Source organism: Nelumbo lutea, chromosome 6, assembly GCF_056320005.1.
Source record: "Nelumbo lutea isolate HS-2025 chromosome 6, American lotus-T2T, whole genome shotgun sequence".
Lineage (NCBI taxonomy): Eukaryota > Viridiplantae > Streptophyta > Magnoliopsida > Proteales > Nelumbonaceae > Nelumbo > Nelumbo lutea.
In genome coordinates this window covers 30,784,206-30,810,494 of record NC_142689.1, presented here as the reverse complement: position 1 = coordinate 30,810,494, position 26,289 = coordinate 30,784,206, and the positions used below count along the sequence as shown (strand labels likewise).

Here is a 26,289-nt window from a genome sequence, read left to right as displayed (position 1 = left end):
TCTGACATTATATACTGACTAAAAACCTTCGAGTGTTCAAGAATCAAGACGGTTAAATTCATATCCAATTTGACCATTATCGTTGGATCAAGTCAACAAATTTGATTCTGTATCTATTCCAAATAGCAATCTTGAAACTCTGGTTTCCACTCATTTCTCACACTCACAGAATGATACAACCAGAGATGCATCTCTTTCATTAACCGAGCAGTTAGAAGACCAGAAAAGCTTCCAGTGTAATAATAAGCAATGGCTCTAGTAACGATCACCAAGAAATGAAATATCCAATAGGAGGGAGATTTGATGTCAGGTGAACTGATCACTTAGGTTTAGAAAATTGGAAGTTCCATTGGATTAGTTTAACCAAAATGCAGGAAAGCCTCACGTCTTTAATTAGGAACATTTTCTTATCAGCATCTTTCATCAGGAACATTGAGATATCACAAATATTAATTAATAACAGATTCATACTGAGTTTAAGCGAAAGCATCTCAAATGGGTGTTAAAGAAAAAGACCAACCAATAAAAAAGAACTATAACATACACAAGAAATGCAGATACAATACAGTTAAGTATCAGGGACTCAAAGTTCTGTGCAGTTTGGGGGTTAGAAAAATCACCCCAACTTATGTAGATTACAATAGATTTACAATCTAGCTTTCTTTTGCTTCCTTCCCGTACCTTGAGAAGCTAATCAAGATGGAATTCAACCAAGCCCCCGCCGTCTCCTCTAAACTGCATATCTGAATTATAAGTCCATTGGATGTTTACCTTGGTCTAAATATACCATATTTATGGTGTTCTGTCTGCATTTTAAAATGCAATTGAATCTCCAAAAATCACCCTATGATCATGTTGGTTTCAGGCTGCAGAGAGAGAAGCCACTCGGTGCTTAAGTAATGTGAAAAACCATTAAAAGCCACAACTTAGGATGTTCTTTCACCTTAGAGTCCCTGAAAAAAAAAGCAAATATAAAGAAATACATCAAACTCTAAATGTGACAAGTTGACACAGGGAAATGTGAAAGTCATTTTGGTAAGGTCTCCTTACAGACTCAAGTAAGATCCTGTAAAACATTTGGAGTTCAAATACCAAAATTGAGATATGTTCTTGATACATTCTACATTCTAGATAAATGGTAGATATTTACAATCATGATGAATGGGAAAAACAAAGGAAGGGAAAAAAAGTTAAAAACATTAATAATCTCCATCTTAATTATTATTACTGTTATTCTTCTTGTTGTTATGTTATTGTAATATTGTTTTTTTAAGCAAACTCTGTTAACAAAGTTATAAAAAAATCAAAGTAAAGTGGCCGATATTTATGTAGAAAAATAACCTAAGAGAAAATTTTGACCTGATTTTAATTTTAGAAATGGTAATATGAATTATCAATACTTTAATCCCAATTCGTGTTATAACCTCTTCCTTTTATTTCAAGATCATTTTCCCCACGTTCATTTGTAAGTTTTTTTTTTCTTTTATTTATTTCTTTCCTTACTTATCTTTCTTGCTTTTGTTTCCCTTTTTTTCCTTTAACAGTTTAGATTTGATCTTAATAGATCTGGGATAAATCTACATTTTGACTACTGAAAATGATGATTTCCATCCATAATAGAATATCAAGGCAACCGCTGGGGGAGGGGGAGATTGCTTGGTGCAATAGTAAAATCTTGTGCTAAGCGTGAGGAATGTGGGCTTGGATTTAGAGAGGTTGCCTAGTGCTAAAAATGCCAGAGGTTAGTCCATACCCAATCAGCCCTTTCCAAGACCCCAGATTGCAGGGACCAGCATTATCTAATGGCCTTTTTTTAATGGAATATCAAGGCACATGGTACATGTCAGGATTTCAGACAAATTATTGGACATGTCCTTCCTTATAGATCTTTTCATAAAAACAAACTGATCCAATAAAACAATAATATGCTTACCTTCTGAAACAACAAAGTTTCACCTAGTGAGAATGATCATGAATGCCATAAACAAGAGATCTAAGTAAGATTCTTACAAGGAACCTTTTCTGAGATATCCTACACCCTTAAACTTCAGGACCAGATGCAAATAAACTGATAAGACCTTGTATTACTTGCACTGACAGTTGATGTGCTTCAAAGAGCTCACCATCCAAATTCCATACACTCGTATCACCAAAAGAAGTAAAAGTGAAAGCTCTGGTCTGTACATAAAGCACGAAATAATTACAGAAGTTCTGTAGGTAAACCAAGAAATATTGAAGGATAATGGTACATACTTTATGATGCTCCACAAACTCGAAATTTAAGGGGTCACCACCCTTCCTAGCAACCTGTGTAAGGTGCCTGTTGATATCAACTGATATTAGGACCAAGTACATGTCAATTTCAGGAATCCCTTAAAAAAAACAGGAAAAGGCATGCAATTGAAGGGTGACCATGGATACTAAAAGAAATAAACAATTTAAAGAGAAATATGATACTGAAAAAAAAAACATGTTATGGCATACTACAGAAAGAAATTACCATGAAAAGGCCTCCCAAATTCATCTGAGTAAAAATCTAGAAATACTACTTTAAAGAGATAGAGGAGGTAAAACTCATGAAAAGACTTGTAAATTACCATAAAAAGAGAGCACGGGGGCACTCTTTGATTAATACAAGATGCAGGAAACCATCTGCAAGGTGTGCATCAGCCACCAAACCATCGGGAGCTCTTTCATTACGACATGAGATGACAGCAGCACCAACACTTAAAAAACGCCCTTTGCATTGCAACCACTTTAATTCTTCAGAAGATGTGTAGCCTGTTATGATGGGATCTTTTGAAGGTGCCTGAATTGGCTTGAGGCACTCACTACAGACACTGCAGTTAACACTGCAGACCAGTCTTCTAGATTTTTTTTGTGGGTTCCACAGTGATTGTTTTTCACTTCCCTGAAGATCTTTTTTATTGGTTTGGTTTTCATTTTCCGCTTTGGCTTCTAGAAATCTTATCTCTGCCTCATATGACCTGAGGAAAGGAAATATCATGATTATAATGATCATAAACATAAAATTTCAAGTCAAGCCAGCAATGAGGTGAGTCAAGGCAACTTGGTGATGTATGAGTCGTGATTCTTGAATGCATTTAGATTTGATATGCACTAGAAAGTGACATCTTGTGGCTGAAAAGCAAGCATCAAATATACTGACAAATTTCAATCATTCTATAAAACCAAAGCATTGCTCAGTTTGGAAAGAGTACAAATACAAATATGTACGGTGCAAATAAATAGAAAATAATACAAAATATAAGATTTTACACTACATATTTGCATTTATAGTACTTACAAACTAAGCCTAAGGGATGAAGGAATACCTGTGCTTCAAAAACACCTTTGCTCCTGCATAATCGTAGCGTTTAGGGCCCATCCAGCGGTAATCTTCACTCTCCTTAATGACATCACCAAAAAATCCATATCTGGCAGAGATAGTAGGTTCTGGTTTTAAATAACAATAAACATCCCAGAAACACAAGTATTACGATACGTAAAAGAGTAAAAGAGATTGAGATTATTACAATTCCATACTATTCATATTAACAAAAAGTCCACTGTTTATAAAGTATCTTGGTTCTCTGCTTCATAATAACTCTGTCATTCCCTTTCTGTAATGTTGTCTAAATAACACTTACTCTCCAGATGTTATTCTTTTCTATTATAAACCTAAAACAGCACCACTGGGTAACCGTTCTTGTGGAGATAAAGGCCCTCATGCAGGGTCCTAGGTTGAGGTTTTTACTTATTCAGGTCAGGTAGTTGCAGGGGCCATCCACAAAATTTTATCAAGTGGTTTAGACTTTAGAAATGGTACTGATGAAAACCCTCACTTCCAGAGTGAACATCTTGTTCAGATGGATGAACAGATCAGCCAACTCTAAGTCTATGGCTGATACCTTGGCAAGAGGGATGGGTGGAGACTGGAGAGGACTGAGTCGTACTTGGGAGAATTCTCCCTTATAGATTATTGCCTCCTTTCTTTTTCTTGTACTTCGTAATATTTATCTTCTTCCATGAAAGGTTTCTTGTCTTCTGCTCCTCATGGGTGTAACTGTGTACGTGATGTTTGTATTACTCACAATTTCTCTTTATTAGAAAACTTTATTTTACCTATCAAAACAGGAAAACAAGCACTTCTGGACCCGAACAAACCCTACCTAAACTATTGCTAGACCTCCATTCCTTTGTCTTCTGCTAATTATCAGGCCACTTCCAAGCCCTAATATCATCTTTTGTCAACTTGTAAGCAAATTATTCCCTATTTGACAATCCCAAAGATCTCTTAAATCCTTACCATAAACCTATCTAGTTCACTTTATAGTCATAACAAACCTTTTCCCCACATGTCCATCAAGTATTTTTCCTGTTTCATGATGTCAGTTGTGGTCTTGTGGATACAAGGTTCTATATGAATCCTGGCTCGTTCTTTAAGGAATGGAGCTCAGAAACATTTGAATGGACTAAATACATAATTTCAAGATTCTTGTAGGTATAGTAGATAAAGTAATAAAACAGGGATGATAGCAATGCAGGAGACAAGTGGTCATATATGGATTTCTTTTTTTTTTTTTTTTTTTTTGTATTTCTATAGTAGCAGTATGTTGGTCATTTACATGTTGCATATGGGGTTCAACCTAATAGTTTGAAGAATTATCTATCTATAATTGGATTTCATAGAATATCAGTCATTCTTGAGTTTATTTGAGTTTTTATAGATTTTGCTAAGTGTGGCAAGAGATTTCCATGCCCCATAGTGATTATATTCTAGGCACCCCATTGAATAATTGTGGATTTTTTCTTCTTTCATTATTTTCTTTTTAATTTTGTAAGCAGACATAATAGCCATGAATAGCCTATAAATTCTTCACTGAAGGCATTCATTCAACATTCCCAAAAGACTGAAGCTGATCTATGTGAGTTTTTCTTTATTTTACATCAGAACCTGAAATTTTGCATTCTAGCCATTTTTGTCCTTTTGTGCCAAACTATATCCTATTGATCCCATATTTGGATGCCCCCATAGATATTCATAACCTTTCTTTTTATCATATCTCATTTCTAAATGCTACATGGATCACAAGATTTCAGAACTTTTGGGTTTTCTTCATAAAGCCAACTTTTTGGCCTTTTTTCCAAGAAGTACTCTGAATCCTATCAAACTTGGTTGCCTCCTAAAACCATCTACTCCAAAACCTACCCAACAAACTGCACTTAAATTTTCCAACTATAGACCTATTTTCCTTAATTTGAAGCTTCTCATAGTTTTGGACAAACATGCACATTCTGTAGTTAAAACCCCAAGACCCTTCCAAACCAAATTTATCTCTACCTTTAGTCTTAAAGTCAACCCTAAACCATTCTAGACAATCATTACCTTCCTAGGTGGACCTCTTGGTCATAGTCATCATATACCAAGTTGTTATTAAAGCAGGCAGTCCTACATCAATTTTGATTTCTTACATTATTGCAAGAAAAGAAGGAAATCTCCAAAATGGCTTTACTGGTATGTACTATTGCATCCAAGTGGGACCAATTTTAAATATATTTGAAGCAGGGATGAGAAGTCAAATATTACTAGAAGATCTATTTAATTAGTATCTTATTAAATATGCCAAGATCGGTAAAGGATTAAGTTCATGAACTTAAGATGGACTATGCCAAGATCGGTAAAGGAGTTTTTGTGTTGCTGGAACATCAAAGGTTTAACAAGAAAAGGAAGATAGTGTGGAAGATTATTCCTAGTGCTGTCTTATGGTCCATCTGGTCCGAGAGGAATAGTAGGCTTTTCTGTAATAAGGCCTTAAGTCCAGAAGATTTAATCCAGAAGGATGCGGGCAAGTTAATCTCTTGGGTGTCAGTTTCTGAGGAGTTTAGAAATTGTAATTTGTCTGTTGCTTTTCATTCTAGTTCTTGGTGGAGTATGTAATTGGTGAGTTGATCAGTCAGCCTTTCTGGGACTGATCTCAGCTTGTATGTGCCGCTTTTGTTTCAATAAATATTACGTTACCTTTTTTCCAAAAAAAAAAATTCTATAAGGAAATATTTAAGTTACACATGGAGTCAAAACTTTAATTAATGAATTAATACTTTAATTCATTAAAGGAAAAATGTTTTTCAGATCTCAATGAAGAGTTTAATCCTCTAAAAGATGCTATAAAGTATAATTACTAGAAAAGCAATATTTTCCATCATTTAAGTTAGGGGTGCTCATAAAAAACTGAACCAAACTGAAAAATCCAGTTAACCAAACCGGTTCTTTAAATATATACTTGTAATATAATATATTATAATTAGGGTAAATTGCTGAAACCTCCCATAATGTTTGGTAATTGCAATCACCTCCCCTTAACTTTTTGACATAGTTGCAAGTAGACCCCCTAGGGTAAAATCTTCTAAAAGGGGGCATGAAAATGTCCAAAATACCCATGCAGTTACTTTTAACAAAAATGTTTATTTTCCAAATATTCTCTTCATATGAATCATCTTTTTTTTTTTTTTTCTGAAATTGATTTATTTTTCAAAATTGCCCTTCATATTAATCATTCAATGGTAAAACTGCAACTTTAAATTCTCTTTGTTTTTGTTGTTCATAAAGTTTGTATTGTTTTTTATCCATAGAAACCAGCCTCAATAGTAACTGCATGGGTATTTTGGGCATTTTCATGCCTTTTTTAGAAGATTCTACCAGAGGGGATCTACTTGCAACTGTATGAGAAAGTTCAGAGGAAGTGATTGCAAATTTGCAATTACTAAACTTCAAGGGAGGTTTCAGCAATTTACCCTATATATTATTTATAATAAAATATTATATATTTATATATTATTGTTAAAATAATGTTAAAATAATTTAGTTGCTGATGTTAGGGCCTGTTTGGCTAATTAAAGTGTTTTTTATTTTCGTTTTTTCTTTCTGTTATGTCTGTTATTGTACTCAGGGGCACAAGGGTCTTTTCCCTTGTTATTTCTGCCGCCCTATATATATTAAAACAAAGGCTGGCGCCGCCAGCACTGTTACATTGCAAAACCCTTCTTTCTTCCCTCCTCTCTTCTCTTCTCTTCCTCTTAATTCTGGCTGGCCATACTGTTAAGATGGTATCAGAGCGGGAATACTGATTAAAGAGAGCAGATCGAACAACCTTACTGAGATAACAGGTCAAACAGACTAGCAGAACCTGGGCGGAACAGAAATCTGATTTGGGACTGAAAAAACAGCTACAACTGATACAGTTCTCCCTGTTTTTCTCTTCTTTACCCTCCTTGGTCATGTGCTGAGTGAAAACCCTATGAGTCTGGGCGGCTGAATGCTGTCGAATCTGTATACCCCGTGTTTTTTTGGATCGTGTGATCCTGTTCATGTGTTAAGACAACTGTAGGTCGAAGATGACCTGTCTTCTCAATGGTTTGATTTGACTATAAGTAAGAAGGATCTCTCCTGCTGATTAGTGGCTGTTAGACATTTTGGAATTCTGGTAGATTGGGACTGTTAAAACTATGCAGGTCTAAAATCTGCCGAATATTACCTCTGTTTTGTCCGAAATTTGGTACTGTTTGTGCTCAACCTGGTTGTTAAACCCAAGTGTGTGGGTGTGAACTGAGTGGAGCATTGTTTTTGTGGAGTAAGGAGAGGTCCTAAGTCTGGTGTTTGGGACTGATTTACTGTTTGACCATGTTGACTGAGAATTCTGCTACTTTAGAGATTACAGGGAGCCACAATGGAGTGAGTGGGGGAATGGATATGAGCTTTCCCATGGCTGTTATTCCCTTTGATGGTCTGAATTACCTTGAGTGGTCTAGGGGAATAAAACTCTACATCACTGCTAGGGGGAAAATAGGATACATCAATGGGAGAGTGAAGGAGCCAAAGTATGGAAGTGCTGAGCAGGATAAGTGGAACCAAGAGAACAATATGGTGATGTCTTGGCTCTTGGTTTCAATGCTGCCACAAGTAAGGAAGACTTTTATGTGGGCTGAAACTGCTTGTGAGATATGGGAACAAGCGAAGTCCACCTATTCAGAGCAGAGACACTATGCCAAGATATATCAACTACAAGCTGAATCCTCTACTTGCAAGCAGGGGGAGAGGAGTTTCTCGATGTACTATTCTGATTTGACATCAATATGGAAAGAACTTGATCACTATCAGAATGTGAATTGGAAGGGTGATGAAGATGCAAAGGCCTATAAGTCACTTGTATCTCAGCAACGAGTGTTTGCCTTCCTCCTAGGGCTGAATCCGTCATATGAGTCCATCAGGGTGCAGATCTTGGGTAGTAAAGGCTTGCCATCAATTCAGGAGGTGTATGCCTTGGTGCAGTTAGAAGAATGCAGAAGTGTGATGAATGGTGTAGAAGGGGAGTCAATTGCCCTAGCTGTCCAGGGAAACTCAGATACAAATGTCGAAAGTGGTTTTAAAAAGGGTGACACTCAGAAAAAATCAGATGATAAGAGCAAGCTTTGGTGCACTCATTGCCAGAAAACACGACACACGAAAGATACATGTTGGGATCTCCATGGAAAACCTAAATGGGCATAGGATTTCGGTAAGAAGTCAGCACCTGATCAGAGCAAGAAACCAGGCCAACAGAATAAAAAAAGGTATAACTCAGTTAATATGGCATCGACGGAGACTAGTCCTTCGGCAACTCAGCTAATATGGTAGGACTCTCCGCCAGATGAATTTTGGGCCTACTCCTTCTACCTCGTTTGCGTCTACATCAGGTAATGCCACAACCTTCCATGTGTCATCTCATAATACTAATTCTCCTTGGATGATTGACTCTGGAGCCTCAAATCACATGACCGGTAAGTCTAATTTGTTTCAGATCTATAACCTTCTCTCTGGGACCAGAGAGAAGGTAAGACTGGCTGATGGTTCTTTTTCTATCATAGCTGGCCGAGGCACTATACCTCTCTCACTTGGCCTTACTCTTCCTAATGTACTACATGTTCCGAAGTTACCTATTAATTTGTTGTCTATTGGTAGTTTGACTCACTCCTTGAACTGCTCAATCACTTTTTTTCCGTCTTCATGCGTGTTTTTGGGTGTCGTTGTTTTGTCCATAACCTGTCCCCTACTCGTGGTAAGCTTGATCCTCGGGCTATTCCTTGTGTTTTTCTTGGTTACTCTTTGTCTCAAAAGGGGTATCGTTGCTATGATCCCATTGCTTGCAAGTACTATGTTTCCATTGATGTCTCATTCTTTGAGAATCAACCTTTTCTCTCGGTTTCCCCTTAGGGGGAGAGTAGGGTTGAGGAGAAACAGGCGACGACTCAAATTCAACTACCTCCTTTACCCGATCCTCCTCCATTTCGGGTTTTTCATCATCGCCATAAGAGCCAGCGGAGTTCAAGAGTTGTGGAGCCTGACACTATGCAACCAATATCATTGGATTCACCCGAGGCAGATCCGTCTCATCAGCCAGGTACATTTGCTCCCATTGATATATTTGCTCCTTTAAATGTTGATTCACTTGTCACCAATGATCTTCATATTCCTATTACTAAGAGGAAGGGTGTTAGGTCTTGTACCACTAATCATCCTATCTCTAATTTTGTGTCCTATGATCATGTTTCGCCGTTGTACCGTGCCTTTCTCTCTTCTGTGGATAGTATCCCCGTTCCTAAGACTGTGGTAGAAGCTTTGTCAAAACCTGAATGGACAAATGCAATGGAGGAAGAAATTGATGCTTTACACAAAAATGGCACTTGGGAGTCGGTAGACCTTCCTGAAGGGAAGGAACTAGTGGGGTGCAAGTGGGTGTTCACAATGAAACACAAGGCTGATGGAACCGTTGAAAGGTACAAGGCTAGACTGGTAGCAAGAGGCTTCACACAGGTATATGGAGTGGACTATGCAGAGACTTTTGCTCCAGTAGCCAAGATGAACTCTATCAAGATTCTTCTTTCCTTGGCAACAAATCTTGACTAGGATCTTCACCAATTGGACATAAAAAATGCTTTCTTGAATGGTGACTTGGAGGAGGAAATGTACATGACCCAACCCCTAGGGTTCTGTGCCAAAGGTAGTGAACAAAATGTGTGCAGGTTAAAAAAATCTCTATATGGGTTGAAACAATCACCTCGGGCTTGGTTTAGTAAGTTCCATTTATCAGTTCAACAGATGGGGTTCAAACAATGCCAGTCGGATCATACTCTGTTTGTGAAAAGAGGTGAAGGTAAAATTGCAACCCTTATTGTGTATGTGGATGACATAGTGATCACAGGAGATTGGGAGGCTGAAATCCGGAGACTGAAAAAATTCTTAGCCACTAAATTTGAGGTGAAGGATCTAGGCCCCTTACGATACTTTCTTGGACTTGAAGTTGCCCACTCTCACAAGGGCATCTTTATTTCCCAACGGAAGTATGTACTAGATCTACTAGAGGATACATGCAAGTTGGGGGTAAAGCCATTTGATTCACCTATTGAACCTAATCATCATCTGGGAGACAATCAGGGAGAGTTTTTGAAATATGTAAAGATGTTCCAGAGACTCGTGGGGAGACTTTTGTATTTGTCTATGACCAGGCCTGATATTGCCTATGCAGTGGGTGTCCTTAGTCAATTCATGCACAGCTCTAGGACAACTCACTTTGAGGCTGTAGAGAGGATCTTGAGATATCTCAAGAAGTTTCTTAGAGCTGGTTTGTTGTTCCAGAAACACAGTCACTTAAAAGTGGAAGTATATACTGATGTAGATTGGGCAGGAGCAGTCAATGACCGAAAGTCTACTAGTGGGTATTGTGCCTTTGTAGGAGGAAACCTTGTCACATGGAGAAGCAAAAAACAAAGTGTGGTGGTTAGATCCAGTGCTGAAGCAGAGTATAGGGCTCATGGGGTTGTGGAAATCACGTGGATAAGAAATCTATTAGGTGAACTGGGTTTCGCAGTTAGCAATCCTATGTCACTCTATTGTGACAATAAAGCTACCATCAATATTGCTGCTAATCCAGTTCTGCATGATAGGACGAAACACATTGAAGTGGACAAGCATTTTATTAGAGAGAAACTTGAAAGTGGAGAAGTGTGTACACCATATGTCAGCTCAAAAGAACAACTTGCAGATATCTTCACCAAAGGTCTCTGATGGAGGAAGATTTGACCCGACCCCTTGGCCATACGACATGTGGAAGCAACCAAGAGTGACCTGGCAGAAGCGCCAGCTCGGCACGACAGCGGGCCCCACAACCCGAGCTCCGAGCAAAAAGTCCCAAACCCCCCCAAAGGGGGAACCTACAACCCGAGCTCCGAGCTGAAGAGTCCCAAGCTCCCCAAGGAGGAACCCGAGCTCTCCCTTCGAGGTCCTGAGCCTAACAAAAAGCACAAAAGGCAAAGACCCGAACTGCCCACCCAGAGGCAGTTCGGGCCACACTTCCACCCGAGCTCAAGACTTCACCTCACACACCACTTCGGCTCCAAGTGTCCTGACTGAACAACCGTACCTGATGACCAGGAGACCCGTACACGGAGGCGGCACACCTGACTGATTAAAGGTCCGACACATGACAACCTCCATCCAACGGCCACCTGCCACCGCCATCTCAGATGAGCAGAGGCGGACCTGACAGCTGGCAGTGGAGGTTATGACACCCGAACTGGTGATTGGCAGAGGAAATGACACCCGACCTGGTAGAGGAGGTGACCCGATCTGGCAGAGGTAATGATGCCTGAACTGGCAAAGGCATGGAAGTAAGTGTACAGGGTGATTATAAAAGGCCCCCACCTCACAAAGAAGAGGGTATGTGATTCTTATGCTTTCTGGTCTTAGAATTCCTCATTTCCCTTGCCTTCTGAAGGAGTACTAACTTGAGCTTTAGAGTGTTCTAATCGGGTTCCTCCCCGGAAGTCTCCATTTTCTTCCTTGTTTCAGGCACCTCCAATCTCGTCAGAAGCGAGGTAACCGGCAGCTAGGACCGACCAGATTGCGCACCATCAGTCTCCATCATGTGCAGCACAAAGATTTGTGTGACAAGTTGGGCATGATTGACATCTATGCTCCAACTTGAGGGGCAGTGTTAAAATAATGTTAAAATAATTTAGTTGCTGATGTTAGGGCCTGTTTGGATAATTAAAGTATTTTTTATTTTCGTTTTTTCTTTCTGTTATGTCTGTTATTGTACTCAGGGGCACAAGCGTCTTTTCCCTTGTTATTTCTGCCGCCCTATATATATTAAAATAAACGCTGGCGCCGCCAGCACTGTTACATTGCAAAACCCTTCTTTCTTCCCTCCTCTCTTCTCTTCTCTTCTCTTCCTCTTAATTCTGACCGGCCATACTGTCAAGAATTATAAATATAAAAAACCAAAAAACTGAAGAACCGAACTGATCAACCGATTAACCCATTGGTTTTGGTTTGGTTTCGGTTCACGGTTTTCCAAAAATAGAAGGACCAGTTTGGTTTGGGAAAAAGGCCCACAGTTCAGTAAGAGAACATCCAGATTCATGAAAAAAACAAATTTCAGACAGTATATACAATAATTTACTTCTGGATAAAAATCTTAGGCAACCTCTTAAAAACTACCATATGCAGAAGTAAACAGGAGTTACCCAGCAAAAGAAGCAGCATAGCGTATATAGGGTGCATCCTTCGATGAAGTTGTTGTTCTCCATCTAACAACTTGAGCTATATCAAGGCATACCCTTTTACCAAGAATGATCTGTAGAGCAGATGTTACAGGATCTCTAGCCCCAGTTGTACTGTGAACAGAAACATAAAGACTCACTTAGAACAAGGCCCATTGGAACAGGGCCAAGCATAAAAATGGATCCTTCAACTTAAAACTCATTGGTTAATAACATTGTAGAGATGATGGACCAACCACTCATTAGTTTTCTTCCTTTTTATGTTTAAGGGTATCTTTGTAATTGTAACATCATTATGATCAAGTTAATAAAACATGATGAAGGAGAGGATTGGAGAACAATTGATTCTCTTTTAATTCTTCCTATTCTCCTCCCCATTCTTCTTCCTCTTGATCTGATCTCTCTTCACTTATTTTTCTTCTTATTTCCTTGATTAAACCTTAAGTCTGTTGCTGTTCTGATTTCAGTCTAACATAAAGGCCCATTAGAACAGGGCCAAGCAAAAAATGGATTCTTCAACTTAAACTCATTGGTTAATAACATGAAGGCCCATTGGAACAGGGCCAACAACCAATCAAACAAGACCTATCCCAGATGCATCTCATCAGTTATAAACCTCAGTAATATTCTTTACACTTATATTATAGACTATCAATTTTTAAGCAATTCTGTTGACCAATTAGATGTGCAAAAATGATACCATTTTAACAAAACCTCAAAACAGGTTCAATTTTTATGAATGCCTTTTCAATTTCAACTAGCACAAATATTGATGGTGAAACTTGGCTTTTAAAGCAAGCAACCAATACTTGATTGCCATTAATTTTCCTACTAACAGTTCATCCTCTATACAATGTTGTCTGGAATTAAGTACAGAACACATTTCCTCCGAGTCTACTTTTCTCTATTTATCCCAGGTACTGAACCATATCCATTCAGATCTACACTCTTTACGTGGGTGGACAAAATAATTTTGGATTTTACAATTATGTATTACCAAAGAAAAGGCAGTACCAATGATGTAATGTATAATGTATACAAACTGAGTTTGCTTGAAATGAACTTGGGTATGAGACAAATCATATGCTTGATTCAAGTAATACAAACAAGGAAATGCAAGAAAATACCAAACCGCAATGGCATCAGTTGAACCAGCAGGAATAATCCCAAGCCTAAAATGTTCATTTGGGAAAGTAAATGTAGGAGATTGATCTGCAGATTCTGCACAAGTTGAAGTAACAGAATTATAGAAGTCAAATTCAAGCATTACAAATAAATGAATTTCTCCTTTTATAAATATTCTGGAGAAAAATGGGATTTTTCCTTTTCTAACCACAAAAAAAGAAAAAAAAATGCAAGCAAAGAGAGATTAATTAGCTTATAGAAATACAGAATATAAACTAACCTGTATTACAAGATCCACTTTTGTTTCCTGTAATACCAGATAAACCCAGTGATATATCAGGTCCCCACCTCTTACAGCTAGGAATCAAAGCTAAAGTTAAATTTATATGGAATACGGTAATAATTATACATACTGCAAGTTGGAAGGCCTGATATAGTAGGTCCCGAACTATCAAGAAAAGTATCCTGATGGTCATTTTGAAAAGAAGTTGCAGGGGCATTTCCATTTGCATCGTGAACAAAGACAGTACCATTTTTCCCAGATAAATGCACAAAATCTGTGGGTGCTGGTGGGTAAGGAACCTTGTGCCTCGAAGATAGCAGTCCATTCAGAATTTCATTAAAGAAGCCATCACCACCCTGATGATTCACCCCAAGTAAGAAGATGTTAATAGAGATGCTTTTATTTCTAATTTTTGGACCACACTAGATGATAGTGGAGGTCAATTTGGTTGCTTGATTGTACCTGTTGCAATTCTTATAATTTGATGTTTTGTTTCTTTTATAGGTTTCACCTTTTTCTTGTAATTTCTTTTTTTTGTTCATTTTACCTTATTAATGGTAAAAACCTCAGGCTGGCAAATGTAAAATATGGGTTCAAGTCTGAGAGAGGCCACTTTGTGCAAACAAATTGTCAAAGGTCAGGACAATATCCAGTCTACCCTCACAAGACCCCAGAGAGCCGGGACCAACATTGGGTAATTGCCTTTTAATAAAATTTTATCCTATTGCCAAAAGAAAATTACAGCACCAATAAATTCATCATCCAAGAAGTAGAATATATGCTGGAAAGAACTTAGAAAATGCTTAAATGGTTAGCCCTGAGGCTACAGGTAATTAGGGCTGCCAATAAGTCGGATCAGATCCATTTGAATCCGATACCGATTCGTTAAGAGGCGGATTTGGATATCCCTCTTGATCCTAACAAATCGGATTGTTGTCCAATAATTGGATACTTGATTATTGTCCAATAATTGAATGATTTCTGAACCAATTATCTAGATCTTTAATTAAGACTATGCTTTGAACTGTAATTATGAAACTTTCATTATGTTTACATTAAAGAGCTTGCTTCAAATGAATCCTTGTCAAAGCCAGACTGCTAAGAAATTTGATGATAAGACCCTCTTACCGTGAATAAGGTAAGGAGAAAAGAGAAAAAGAAAGGCTTCTGGACAAAATCTTAGGGTTGACAAAGGCTTCTTCACATTTCTTGACTAAAACACCCCCTTTTTGAATTTAGTCACTTGCTATTGTGAGAGCAGAAATTGTAATTTGAATACTACTTCTCTCTCATTGAATATTGTATTTAACGTATTTTCATTTCTCATCGTTAAACTCCACTAATTAAAACCATGAATAATAATTTTAATAGCACAAAACCTATACTATTAAACCTGATCTGCGAAACCTATACTATTAAACCTGATCTGCAAACAAAACCAGTTTCCTTTAGGTGGTGGGTAAGCGGTTCAAACCCTTTGGGTCATCAAATAGGTGAACCCATGATGCCAAAATTAAATACTAAAAATCTAAAAATAGATAAAAATACAAAAATAAAGAAAATTTGTAGAAAATTTTGTGCATATCTCTAATATTATATATTCATCATATTAAACAAAAACAAGTATGACAAATAAGAAGTTTCATCATATTAAACAAAAACAAGAATGCATATTAATGATGAAAATGAAATGCAAAATTTAAAACCACCCCAGAAATGAAATCATTTCTCTGCCCAAGTGTCGAGTCAGTGGCTCAATCATTCAGGTCAAATTATTCAACCCATGATATCATAATCAAATAATAAAATTCTTAAAAATAGAAAAAAAACAAAAAATAGAAACATCTCTAATATAATATATTAATCATATTAAACAAAAGTTAAAGACGTATTTTCATTAATTATGTAAATGACATACAAAATTTAAAACCAACCAGAAAATGATATAATTTTCCAGTCTAGGTGACAGGTTAATGTTGGGTCAACCTATGTTACCCATCATGCCATGATTAAATAATAAATATTTAAAAAATAAAAAAATGAAAATATATGAAAAAGTACAAAAAATTTGCAGAAAGATATTTGGCCACACCTCAAATATTATATGTTCATCACATTAAACAAAAGTAAGTATAAAAAATAAGAACTTTTATTAATGATGAAATGGTCAACTCGTGATGTCATAATATAATAAAATTAAAAAATAGATAGATATATAATAACGTATGAAATATATAGAAATTTTGTAGAAAAATATGGACACATCTCTAATATTATATATTGGTCATATTAAAAAATAAATGTGTTAAATAAAAATTATTTTTTTAATGATGGAATTGGAATACAAAAATTAGGAAAAAGGCAAATTAATGTCTAATCCGTGATCCCACTAACAAGGATAAATGGTTTAATGGTAAAATTAGCTAGATCACCATATTGTTGGTTGTGTCAATGATTTTTCAAAGACAAGTAGTTTGGTGGTAAATGGACCTAAATCCTGGTTATATGATAGGTCAACCAACCCAATTGATTGATTTGGCCATGGGGTAAAAAATTGATAAAAAACCGAAGTTCTAAAAATCAATTGAAACCACATTTCCCTCTCAGTCAAACAACTCAACTTGTGACATCATAAATTAAATAACAAAAATAAAAAATAAAAATATTATAAGATTTATGGTGCGTGTGCATTTGAGTATGTCTTTAATATTATATATTCAATATATTAAACAAAAATACGTGTGAAAAATGAGAATTGTTGTTATTAATGATGGAAATGGATAAAATATAAAGAAAAGGTTTTATCCATGGCCCATTAGCCTAGTAAAATAAGTCGACACTTCAACTAGTATGGTTACATGGCTATTGACCAACTTAATATTTCTATTTGTTTTTTGTTTTTGCAACAAAATGAATTGAATTAAAACATACTTGGAAATTTATCTAGGTGATAGATCAATCAATCTGATTGTCTAGTTCAACCACAAGTTGAAAACATTTATATAAACTTCAAGTAAGAATATTTGAAGCTTGGTCTTTAGAGTAAAAGGCAACAAATCCACTGGTATATGGTATACCTTGCTTCAATTACTTGTCATTATTACGTGGGCTTTGACAAGAACGTAGAAATCTGATATTACATTTACTAGTTACAAGAAAATCCCCAATGGATCTGATATTACATTACACATACACATAATGTATTTATGTATTTTCTTTCTAAGGTAACCTCATTCCTCATATACCTCTTCCCAAGATACCTTGACATAGAAGTGCTAGAAGAACTAGCCACCATTAGTTTGATACTTTTTCAGCATTATTAACTACTATTTTCTTTATCCAACTTTTTGGCAAAGAAAAGAATAGGTAAAGCAAGAAGCAATCCTATGGTTTCAACATTACTAAATTCCATGCAATAATAAAAATACAATAGTTTATCGACATTATAAAGAAAATAAGTCTATAGTGTGAAACAAGGAATCAAGTTGACCAAAAACATGGCTCCTAATAGAGATTAATGGCAGGATGGGATACATGTAGCCAACACCAAATAGTTCGAGTTAAGGCTGAGCTGATTTGAGTTGAGTAGAACAAGGAGGGGTAAGGTGCCATGGGGAATCACACCCCATGTGATTTTTTTTGTGTGTGTATTTGGGCCGAAATAAATGAAAGGATCTTTGAGGGCAGAGTCACTTCCATAGATCAATCACATCTAAGGACATTTTGTGCTCTTGGTTATCTAGCCATACCTTGCTCAGGGGTATACCCTACAATAGGTTTTTTGATGTTGATAGTTTCTTGAGGGAAGACTTTGTAATGGAAGGATTGGGCTGATTTGTGGCTATGACTTGGTTTTGTACAGTCCCTTAGTGTACAAAAGGATTTTTATAAGAAACTCAATCCAATACTTTACTTGTTGATAAAAAAACAAAGAATAATGAATAAAATGCCTCTTTCATAAGCATAAAAAAATATGCAATCAATGTTTTAAAAACTGACCCGGAGGCTGAACCGTTTTTGCCTTTGGGCCATGGGTCAGCGGTTCAACTGTCCAGGTCAAATGGGCCAAAGGTCCAACAAGCCAGGTCGAATGGTTTTTGAACAAATTCCAGGTTGTACTAGAACTGGACTTGGAATCATGGCCAGGTGATGGTTTGAATAGTTCAACCGGTTGAAAACATTGTATACAATAATAAAATTATTGCATTCTTTAATTGCGTGTAAGCTTAACAGTCTACCCAGTGTTTTAAAAGCACAAAGCGCAAAAAATAAATAAATAAAATATAAAGGGCATTTTGCAACCAAGGCACAAGGTGCAAGGTGAGGCACACACCCTTTTGAAGCAAGGTGCAAATTTTATAAAACAAGAAAATGTAAAAATTCAAAAAATATTAAAAATAGTATTAATTAAAAATGAAAACTTTGATTTTAAATTAAATGTTTTAAAAAGCCTATTAACTCATTAAAATACATTGACATAGCATATAAAACATATTCAAAGAAGAAATGCAAAAATAAGACCAAGCATAGCATATAAAACATATTCAACCATGTCAAACTTTCAACTTCTTTATTTATTTCCCAATTGCATCATTTCAAATAGCTAATGTGATGTTAAACATCCTTCATTCCTATTTCTACGAGCCACCTTTGTACCAAGCCCCTTGAGGCCCAAAGCCCCCAAACAAGTCCATATTAGGGTCTTAAATTCTTAATCCCTACAAAAAATGGATTTATAATTTTAATTATCTTTTAAAAAATGTCTTGTATTAAGAAGAACAAATGAACTAGCAAAAAGGGGGATCTTGGAGCAGAGGCACAAAAAAATGCATAATTAAACAAAAGCACATGCCTGAGCTGAGTCACAAAGCGCACCAGACGCACTAAGTGTGTGCCTTTTAAAAAGGGCTGCACCTCAGCCTAGGTGAGGCAAGACCTTGGAATGCACCTCACCTGTGCACCCAGGCACACCTTTTAAATCACTAGGTCTACCAAGCCAGCAACATAAATGCACTGCATGTCTCTTGGAGAAGAATCTTTTGTAACGCTTTTCCAAGAAGCTGCATTACATATGGCTTATATTCTCAATTTCAGGCAAGTCTATAACCATATCTACCATTCAGAATTTCATGGATATACATTTGCAGTCCATTTGCAGGAATCTAGTTTCTCCCTATAAAGAAATGGAAGTTGATCTGTCTGGCAACACCTCAAACAAAGGAAATTGATAAAGAACCTTCTATGCTTTCCTATTATGTAATATTTACCAATGCTTTTATTCCAAATCGTTATGCTGCACAAGGTTCAAAATTTCGATACTTATCGGGTCATATCGGGGGCTTCCCAATATGCCCCTACAGGGGGTGTTTTGGGGTTTAACCCGGTTCAGGGGGGTAGACAGGCCTTAAACCAACCCATCTGAACCAGGTTTAAAAAAACAAAAAAAAGGGAGCAAGCCCCGATACAGTCCAATACACCCCTACTGGCGTATCGGGCTGTATTGATATTTTGAACCTTGATGCTGCATACTGGAAAAGATTTTAATTAGCAATACTAAGTAGTTAATGAAGAAAAAGAAGTGTTAATACAAGCCCTTAAAGTTGACAAAAATAGGAAAAGGGAAGCCCAAGCCTGTGCAAAAGGGATTTCCATATGACAGATACAAATACATATATATATATATATATATATAACCCTGAAAAGAATTTCCCCATAGAAGATCAGTCCCCATCACTCCCCCTCTGGTTAGACTCTCTGCAATCAAGCTAGCATCTACTCTAAATGAAGACAAAACAAAAGAGGCCATATTATAACTCAGGCAAAACAAAAGAGGTGAATGTATGTAAGAAAAGCCGATTACTTACAACAGCAACAACCCCATCATAAGAATTAAGTTCCTCATCTGTAATGGATGACATTACATCAAATGCATGTCCCGCCTTCTTTGTCACAGTCACCTGACAGAAAAGTTGAAAACTAATACAATAAGTAACACTGAAAACACATGGCATGACTAGATTGAGAATGTTATCTATAAATGTTCTTTTTCCATTTGGGATCGCTGACTCATGAATTTATAGCCACAACCCCTGATGACACTGCATATCTAAGATATAATATGCTTCTGTTGTTCATTTCTTCTCTTCTTTCCATATTACATCACAGTCTTATGATCAGATCCATAGATACCACAGTAAAATCATGGCTCTAGGCTTACGATGTCACTGAGTCAGGTTTAGCATAGGTGGTTCAACCCGAACCTTAGCCAAAGTAACTTCAACATCAACCCGACCCAATCTGACTAAACCCAATTGAATCTGTCCATCATAAAGCACACATATACTCAACGTGGACTATCTATTTGTTTTAATGCTGCAATGTGAATGGGCCAGGTTTGGTACAGGCCTTCCTCAACCCAACCCAAAACTCAATTAAGGTTGACCCAGCCCTAACCCAATAGGTTAGGGTCAATGCAAGTTTGCACTTAATCCAACCCTCTTAGCATCTTTATATAGGCCCATCAACCACCCAGTAAACTGATTTTTTGTATGCAAAGTCACCAATCCATATAGCAATGAAATTACTTTGTTTCTGTGCATATACACTGATACCAACTACTTGTAAATGCCTATGATATAACAAATCATACTAAAAATCTATATATTAGAAATTTCATTAAATTTGGTAACATATAAGTCTTGAGAAATGGAACTTAGCTTCAGAAACTAGATATAAAAACATGATATAAGAATCATAATAACGCCTATATCCATATTAGTCTCCAGGATTTTAGGCAATGGAGAGTTGTATCCCCATTTCCTATCTGTGTCCATGTTGCTATCTATGGACTATATATGGGGATCATATAAGTAGATACTTATATTTAATATGTCATATATTTGCTATAAATCTGCAGTTATACCCTTAATGGTTTTGATCCTATAATTGTCACATGGATTAAAAAGAATAAATCCTGAAGATCCTGAATGCCCACAATGCAAAATCAATTGTATATTAGCATCTTGTCCAAATGCAGTGCCTTAAAGGGTTGGCTGTCGTCATCTAAACTGAGTGATGAACAACGTGGATCATGTGTTGTCTACAATCTTAGCAACTGTTAACTTGTGGAAAATTCAGATTTACAATCATCAAATGCATTCCACCCCGTCAGGGAGGCATTTTCATTATCAGAATGATTTATAATATGCAGATTTTGATTGGCTTATACTTTAGACAGGCAGATCATGGACCAAGTTCTTAATTTTTAAGAGATCCCTGGACAATTAGAGTTTTCTTGTTCTAAACAAACACATTTGTGTATATTGTAACATTCCATAGATAAAAGTGGCATAGGTTCTAAAATAGTCTTCTAGAACTCGGTGTTGTGAGTCTGTGACTCCAAATTGATACATGTATAAACATTGTCTTATGCAGTGCATCCAAAACTCACCTTTGTTTCTACTTTAGCACGACAGAATATAGGAGCCACAGATTCCCAAGTTCTACAACCATTTCCATTCCCACTCAAAGGATGCACAAAAACCTAGCAAATTATGAGGTTCTGAACTAGATTAGCTAATAAATTTAAATAAACCTAGTTAATCATTTAAAAGAACCTAAAACTGAAATGTTAAATTAAGAACTAAACAAACCAAAAGGTTCTTGGGTCTCCCTATTTCCCTATTTATATAATCATTGATCTGATTCATCCATGTCTGGCATGTTTGCAAATCCTTGTGTCCAAAAGTGTACATAGCCTGGATCCAAACAGAACCCCTGGTCTTTGACCTTTGTACCCCATGCACTACAAATCGATGCATCTGCATCAAAAAGAGAAATATATCCACTTACAAACATATGCAACAAAATGACCCAAAAATGAAGAAAAAGGATAACAAAGAAATGAATGGATTATAACCTCAGAGTCACAATCCATAATACATCCTCCAGCATTTGGAATATTTGCTTCACGAATCAAACCCCAACTGATGAACTCAACAGCATAAACATCAGAAAATTTTATTTCAGTTTCAGTTTTTGAAGTGAGATTTATGCCAAAACAAGTAGATCCATCCATGTCCTGCATACACAAATAAGCGGTTAGATAGTGAAAGTTAAATTGTCCCAAGTAGCCTTATGAATAGCAGGGATATATCTCACAAAAAATTAGAGTTTAAGGAAGGTTAAAAATATCAACACAATATGTCTGATACATCCCCATATCAATTTCAGTGCCACTGCAACCGTTTCCACCGTATCACCTCATGCATCCTCTGATCCTCATGTATTACCCAATGCCCCCATTTTTGCATTAATTCTTTAATATTAATAAATTATACAATGCATTGCTAACAACAAGTATAGAACCCAGGCCATTTACTTGACAATTAAGAAGCACACCATTAGGCTACAACACAACAGGTTGTGTAAATAACATGTTTTTTAAGTTTTAGCTTTAACCAAATTTTACTAATTCTTTTGTTTGTCTTGATTTCCTAAGGTAGGTAGACATGCATATTTTAATTCTTTTTCAAATTATCAAAGTTTCATAACTCCCAAGTGTATCCTGATAGTTAACACTTCACATACACTATTAAAGTATGAGTTTCCGATGTGTTTAAACCTAGTGTACAGTTATTTAAACCATATATTTATTGTTATTAATGCATTATTGGGATTTGTACGAATTTCCTCACTATATTTGTGTATATCCTAATCATCCACTGTATCCGTGCATGCCAAAGCATATTGTGATATGTATCCTGAAATTCAACATCAATTTATTATCACATAAAGAGGAAATGAATAAGCGCACATAAAGAGGAAATGAAATATGCACTCCCCAGTAGCAAAAAAGTGCAAACTGTATGTGAACCTACATAAAACCATTTAAGACATTCTCTGTCTCATAGCCTCTTATTCTATGATGGTCTACATGTTGATGGAAGAGGCTTTGCTACCACTAGCCAACAATTAGTTCTATAAGAATGTTATCATACTACAGTTTAGATGCATTTTGACCATTTTTTAGAAGAAATTCAATGTATTTGTATTGGTGCAAAATATATATACATATGTACATTAGCTCCTGTATAATCAAGTGCTATATATAGGAGAATGACCAAAAGATACTCACATTGCAAAATCAAGAACAATTTTTTAACAGGTACAGTATGTGTATATCTGTCAAAAATATTTGAAGATCGTCCATGTACACCAATAATCTGTACATTGGGATATACACCGTATGGCTATATGTGCTAGAGATTTTAATTACAAGAACAAAGCTAAAGATTTTAATTACAAGAATAGTGTAGCATAATTAAAAAGAGTGAAGTAAGAAGATTCCCTGAAGTTGTGGTTTATGGTTAACCATGATTTTATTATGGTCCAAGCCCTCCTGAGCACCTCATCCTCAGTGTTTTATAGTGTTAAAAAAATCCCTGCATTCCTCACATTCCATATGGTCCAACAGACGCAATGTGGTATCGTAAACCATATACAATTTTCCATTTTTTGTTTGCCCTTTATCTGCCAGCTTTGAAGAAGTTCCTTAATGGTGTTGGGCATGCGCCATAGTATTTGAGCAATAATTTCTCTTTCATCTGCACGACTCTAGTTCTATACTTGAAAACCATTTATTGGAAATTATTGATTTAGGATATCTCTTAACCATTAACTTTATCTGTTCTCAGTTTTTTTTACTGAGTTTTTTTATGACAGTTGCACTCTAAATACAATCTTTCTTACTCTGGTTTATTTGATTCATTTTGGTTCTAAAGCATCACTCCATAGTTCTGACTTGCATTTATCCTTCTCTGTAGTTTTGACCACTAGAAAACAATATTACCTTTTATATTTACCTATTTAATTCATCCATAATCGATTTGTTTGTCATGCAAACAAATAGGTGGAGTACAAATTCTGGTTCACTTTTCTTCAGATTTTACTTTGCTTTGTTTGTTTGGGAGAAATAATGGTAAATAAAATGATGTAATCTCCACTTTATATAGGAGAGAATGAATGTTAGAGGAAAGTTATGCAAACTTTGCATCAGTCTTTAGGAAAACTTGCAACACCAGTGAGTTCAATAAGGCCAAAAAAGTGCAAGTTTTACCCCAGATAGTGGTGCAAATACACACTACAGACAAACACTTTTAAATTCAAACCAGATGCAACAAAACAAAAGGAGCCTAATAATGGGGAAGAAATACATGCTCAACATCAGCCCTTTCTTTGTAACAGCTGTGATTGGAAATACTCTAGTCTCTAGTACAAGTTACAGCTTCAACAAAATGCTCTTAATCATGTTATTAAATCTGCTTGAGGTTTCTTTCTTCAAAATGTCCTAAGCCTCCTATGCAAGTTATTGATTCATCATAATGCCCTTAAACCATGTTAAGATGGATGCTTGAGGCTTCGTTCTTCATAAAAACTTACTGGATTATCTCTTTAGGTACCTATCTTATGCATTCTCTAAGTACTATCCCATGAAAATCTTTTTTGTCTTTTAAGCTTCCCATCAACCCCTTAAATCAATTGCTTCAATGATCAATCTTCTTGGCATAAAATCCATAGTGTTGTATCCTCAATTTATATCTTATAAATCAAATATTCTATCAAAGAGTCCAATGACGTCCTATGAGCTTAATTTTAAGACATTTGATGAAACTCCTGATCCCTCTGTTTTCATATACGGATATAAAAACCTTTTCCCTCCACTTGTATTTTTTTCTATGTATTGGCAATCTTGTAACACTGTTGTAATCAATGATGTGGCCAAGATCAACTAAATAACTCACTCAAATTAAGCCTTATAAAAACCATTTGGGAATTGGGATTAACATCTTCCATGCATTTTAAACCTTCATTGCAATACCAACTCATTCTACAGCTCTTTGTGTGTTCATCTCTTTCTGGATTTGTTCTTAACTTCAAAATATACTTGCAATTTCTAATTTCAACCAAAGCTATGGAGTCCTCATACATACCAGCTCAACATAGTCTTTATTTAATAATCTCTGAGAAAATAACTTTTCCTTCTCTCTTGGACCTAACCAAGATTATTTGTTTCTCTCTTGATGCATCAAACACAATCTAGGTCAGTGTTATCATTCAAGAGTTTATACTTTCAGAGGAGAAGCAAGGAGAATGCTTTGATGCTCAATCTTGGGACTCGGAGGGTTCAAGACTCAAAATGTTTCTTTAATAGGTATGGAAGGGATTGTCATCATCAGAACTCAGTGCAGTTTTTAAGTTGAATTCTTTATCACTGTTTTTGGAATTGAAATTAATAGGTTCTTGTTATCTAACATTTAATAGGCGACAACGTATTGGGCGGGAATATGTGTTGTATCTGTCTGATTAAGAAGAGAAAAATAGATTTCTAATTTTGTATCTTCATTGGGTTGCATTAATTACAATAGTTTCCCCCAGATGGATTAATTTCCTTGAAAATGTATCGGCATGCTATAGAAAAAATCCACCTGCACATCTAAAAGCGACAAGAAAATATAAACACCAAAATTGCCAAACAAGTGCAACCAATTTACTGATTAGTACTCTTAACTAAAAAAAGTGACAGTTCAACAAGAAAGGAGAGAGAGGGAAGAAAGAAGAAGAGAAAACCGTGCGCACAGAAGGAAAGATAATAAACTCACATTATCCATGGTTTCCACCAGTTTCCACGATAACCCATCTGAATTAAGATTAAGAACGACCTCTCCAACTTGATCCAAGTATAAATTCGAGCTAACGCTTGGCACTTCTTCATCAAACTCAGTACTAGGGCGAGATTTTTCTGCCGTACACTCATCTTTAGTTCTCTCCATCGTTGGTAAACCAACAATTTCTCAGCTATGAAGCTCCAGAGAGAACTTCTACTCCATTCCCAATGTAAATTATCTAACAGTCACTCGTTCCATGTTCTACCCATCTCAAAAAAGTATACATATCCATTGCTCCGAGTCAACATTATTGAATTTGTCTGGTTCCAATGGTTGACGTTTCTCTTAGCCACTTTGATCATGCAAAGACAAGCAGATGTGCTTCAAACGGACACCATGCGCAAGATAGCAATTTTGGCTCGTGTGGTTTCCTATTTGGTAGAGGTTCGCGAATGCTTCGGCTCGCCCACCGGAACCCCAAGTTTTCTGCTATCAATATATGATGCTACAGCGCCAGACATTGATGAGGAAGATACTAAACGTCTGCAACTAACAATTCAGGCTCGAATCTGAACTCTGGAGTCTCGACTCCCCCCAGTCCTCACTCGTCCGGAAAAT

General features: G+C 36.3%; 1 protein-coding gene across 3 annotated transcripts; it reads right to left on the bottom strand.

Moving 5' to 3' along the window:
• Positions 1 to 438: 438 nt before the first annotated feature.
• Positions 439 to 26,289, bottom strand: LOC148848319 (ceramide kinase-like). Of its 3 annotated transcripts, none has more exons than XR_016100707.1 (14): positions 25,666 to 26,289; positions 21,924 to 22,085; positions 21,658 to 21,825; positions 21,456 to 21,548; positions 19,870 to 19,962; positions 14,136 to 14,361; positions 14,003 to 14,029; positions 13,725 to 13,818; positions 12,562 to 12,711; positions 3,336 to 3,437; positions 2,598 to 2,987; positions 2,254 to 2,320; positions 1,934 to 2,178; positions 439 to 953 (listed from the first exon to the last, which is right to left on the bottom strand). XR_016100707.1 is itself a non-coding variant. In XM_088949506.1 (14 exons), exons 1-13 carry the CDS (start codon positions 25,834 to 25,836, stop codon positions 2,041 to 2,043), a joined length of 1,881 nt encoding a protein of 626 aa, XP_088805632.1. In that variant the 5' UTR covers positions 25,837 to 26,289; the 3' UTR covers positions 439 to 953; positions 2,011 to 2,040. The 3 variants fall into 3 exon arrangements, 2 of the variants coding, with proteins under 2 accessions (XP_088805632.1, XP_088805635.1); XM_088949506.1 differs by having other exon boundaries at positions 2,011 to 2,178; XM_088949509.1 differs by having other exon boundaries at positions 2,079 to 2,178.

Excerpts from the sequence above, each read along its gene's own strand:
- LOC148848319 (XM_088949506.1), bottom strand. The coding sequence starts at position 25,836 with ATGGAGAGAACTAAAGATGAGTGTACGGCAGAAAAATCTCGCCCTAGT. Across the intron at positions 21,826-21,923 it reads TTATGGATTGTGACTCTGAG|ATGCATCGATTTGTAGTGCA; the intron begins GTTATAATCCAT and ends TTTTTGATGCAG. Across the intron at positions 2,321-2,597 it reads CCCCGTGCTCTCTTTTTATG|GCACCTTACACAGGTTGCTA; the intron begins GTAATTTACAAG and ends TGATATCAACAG.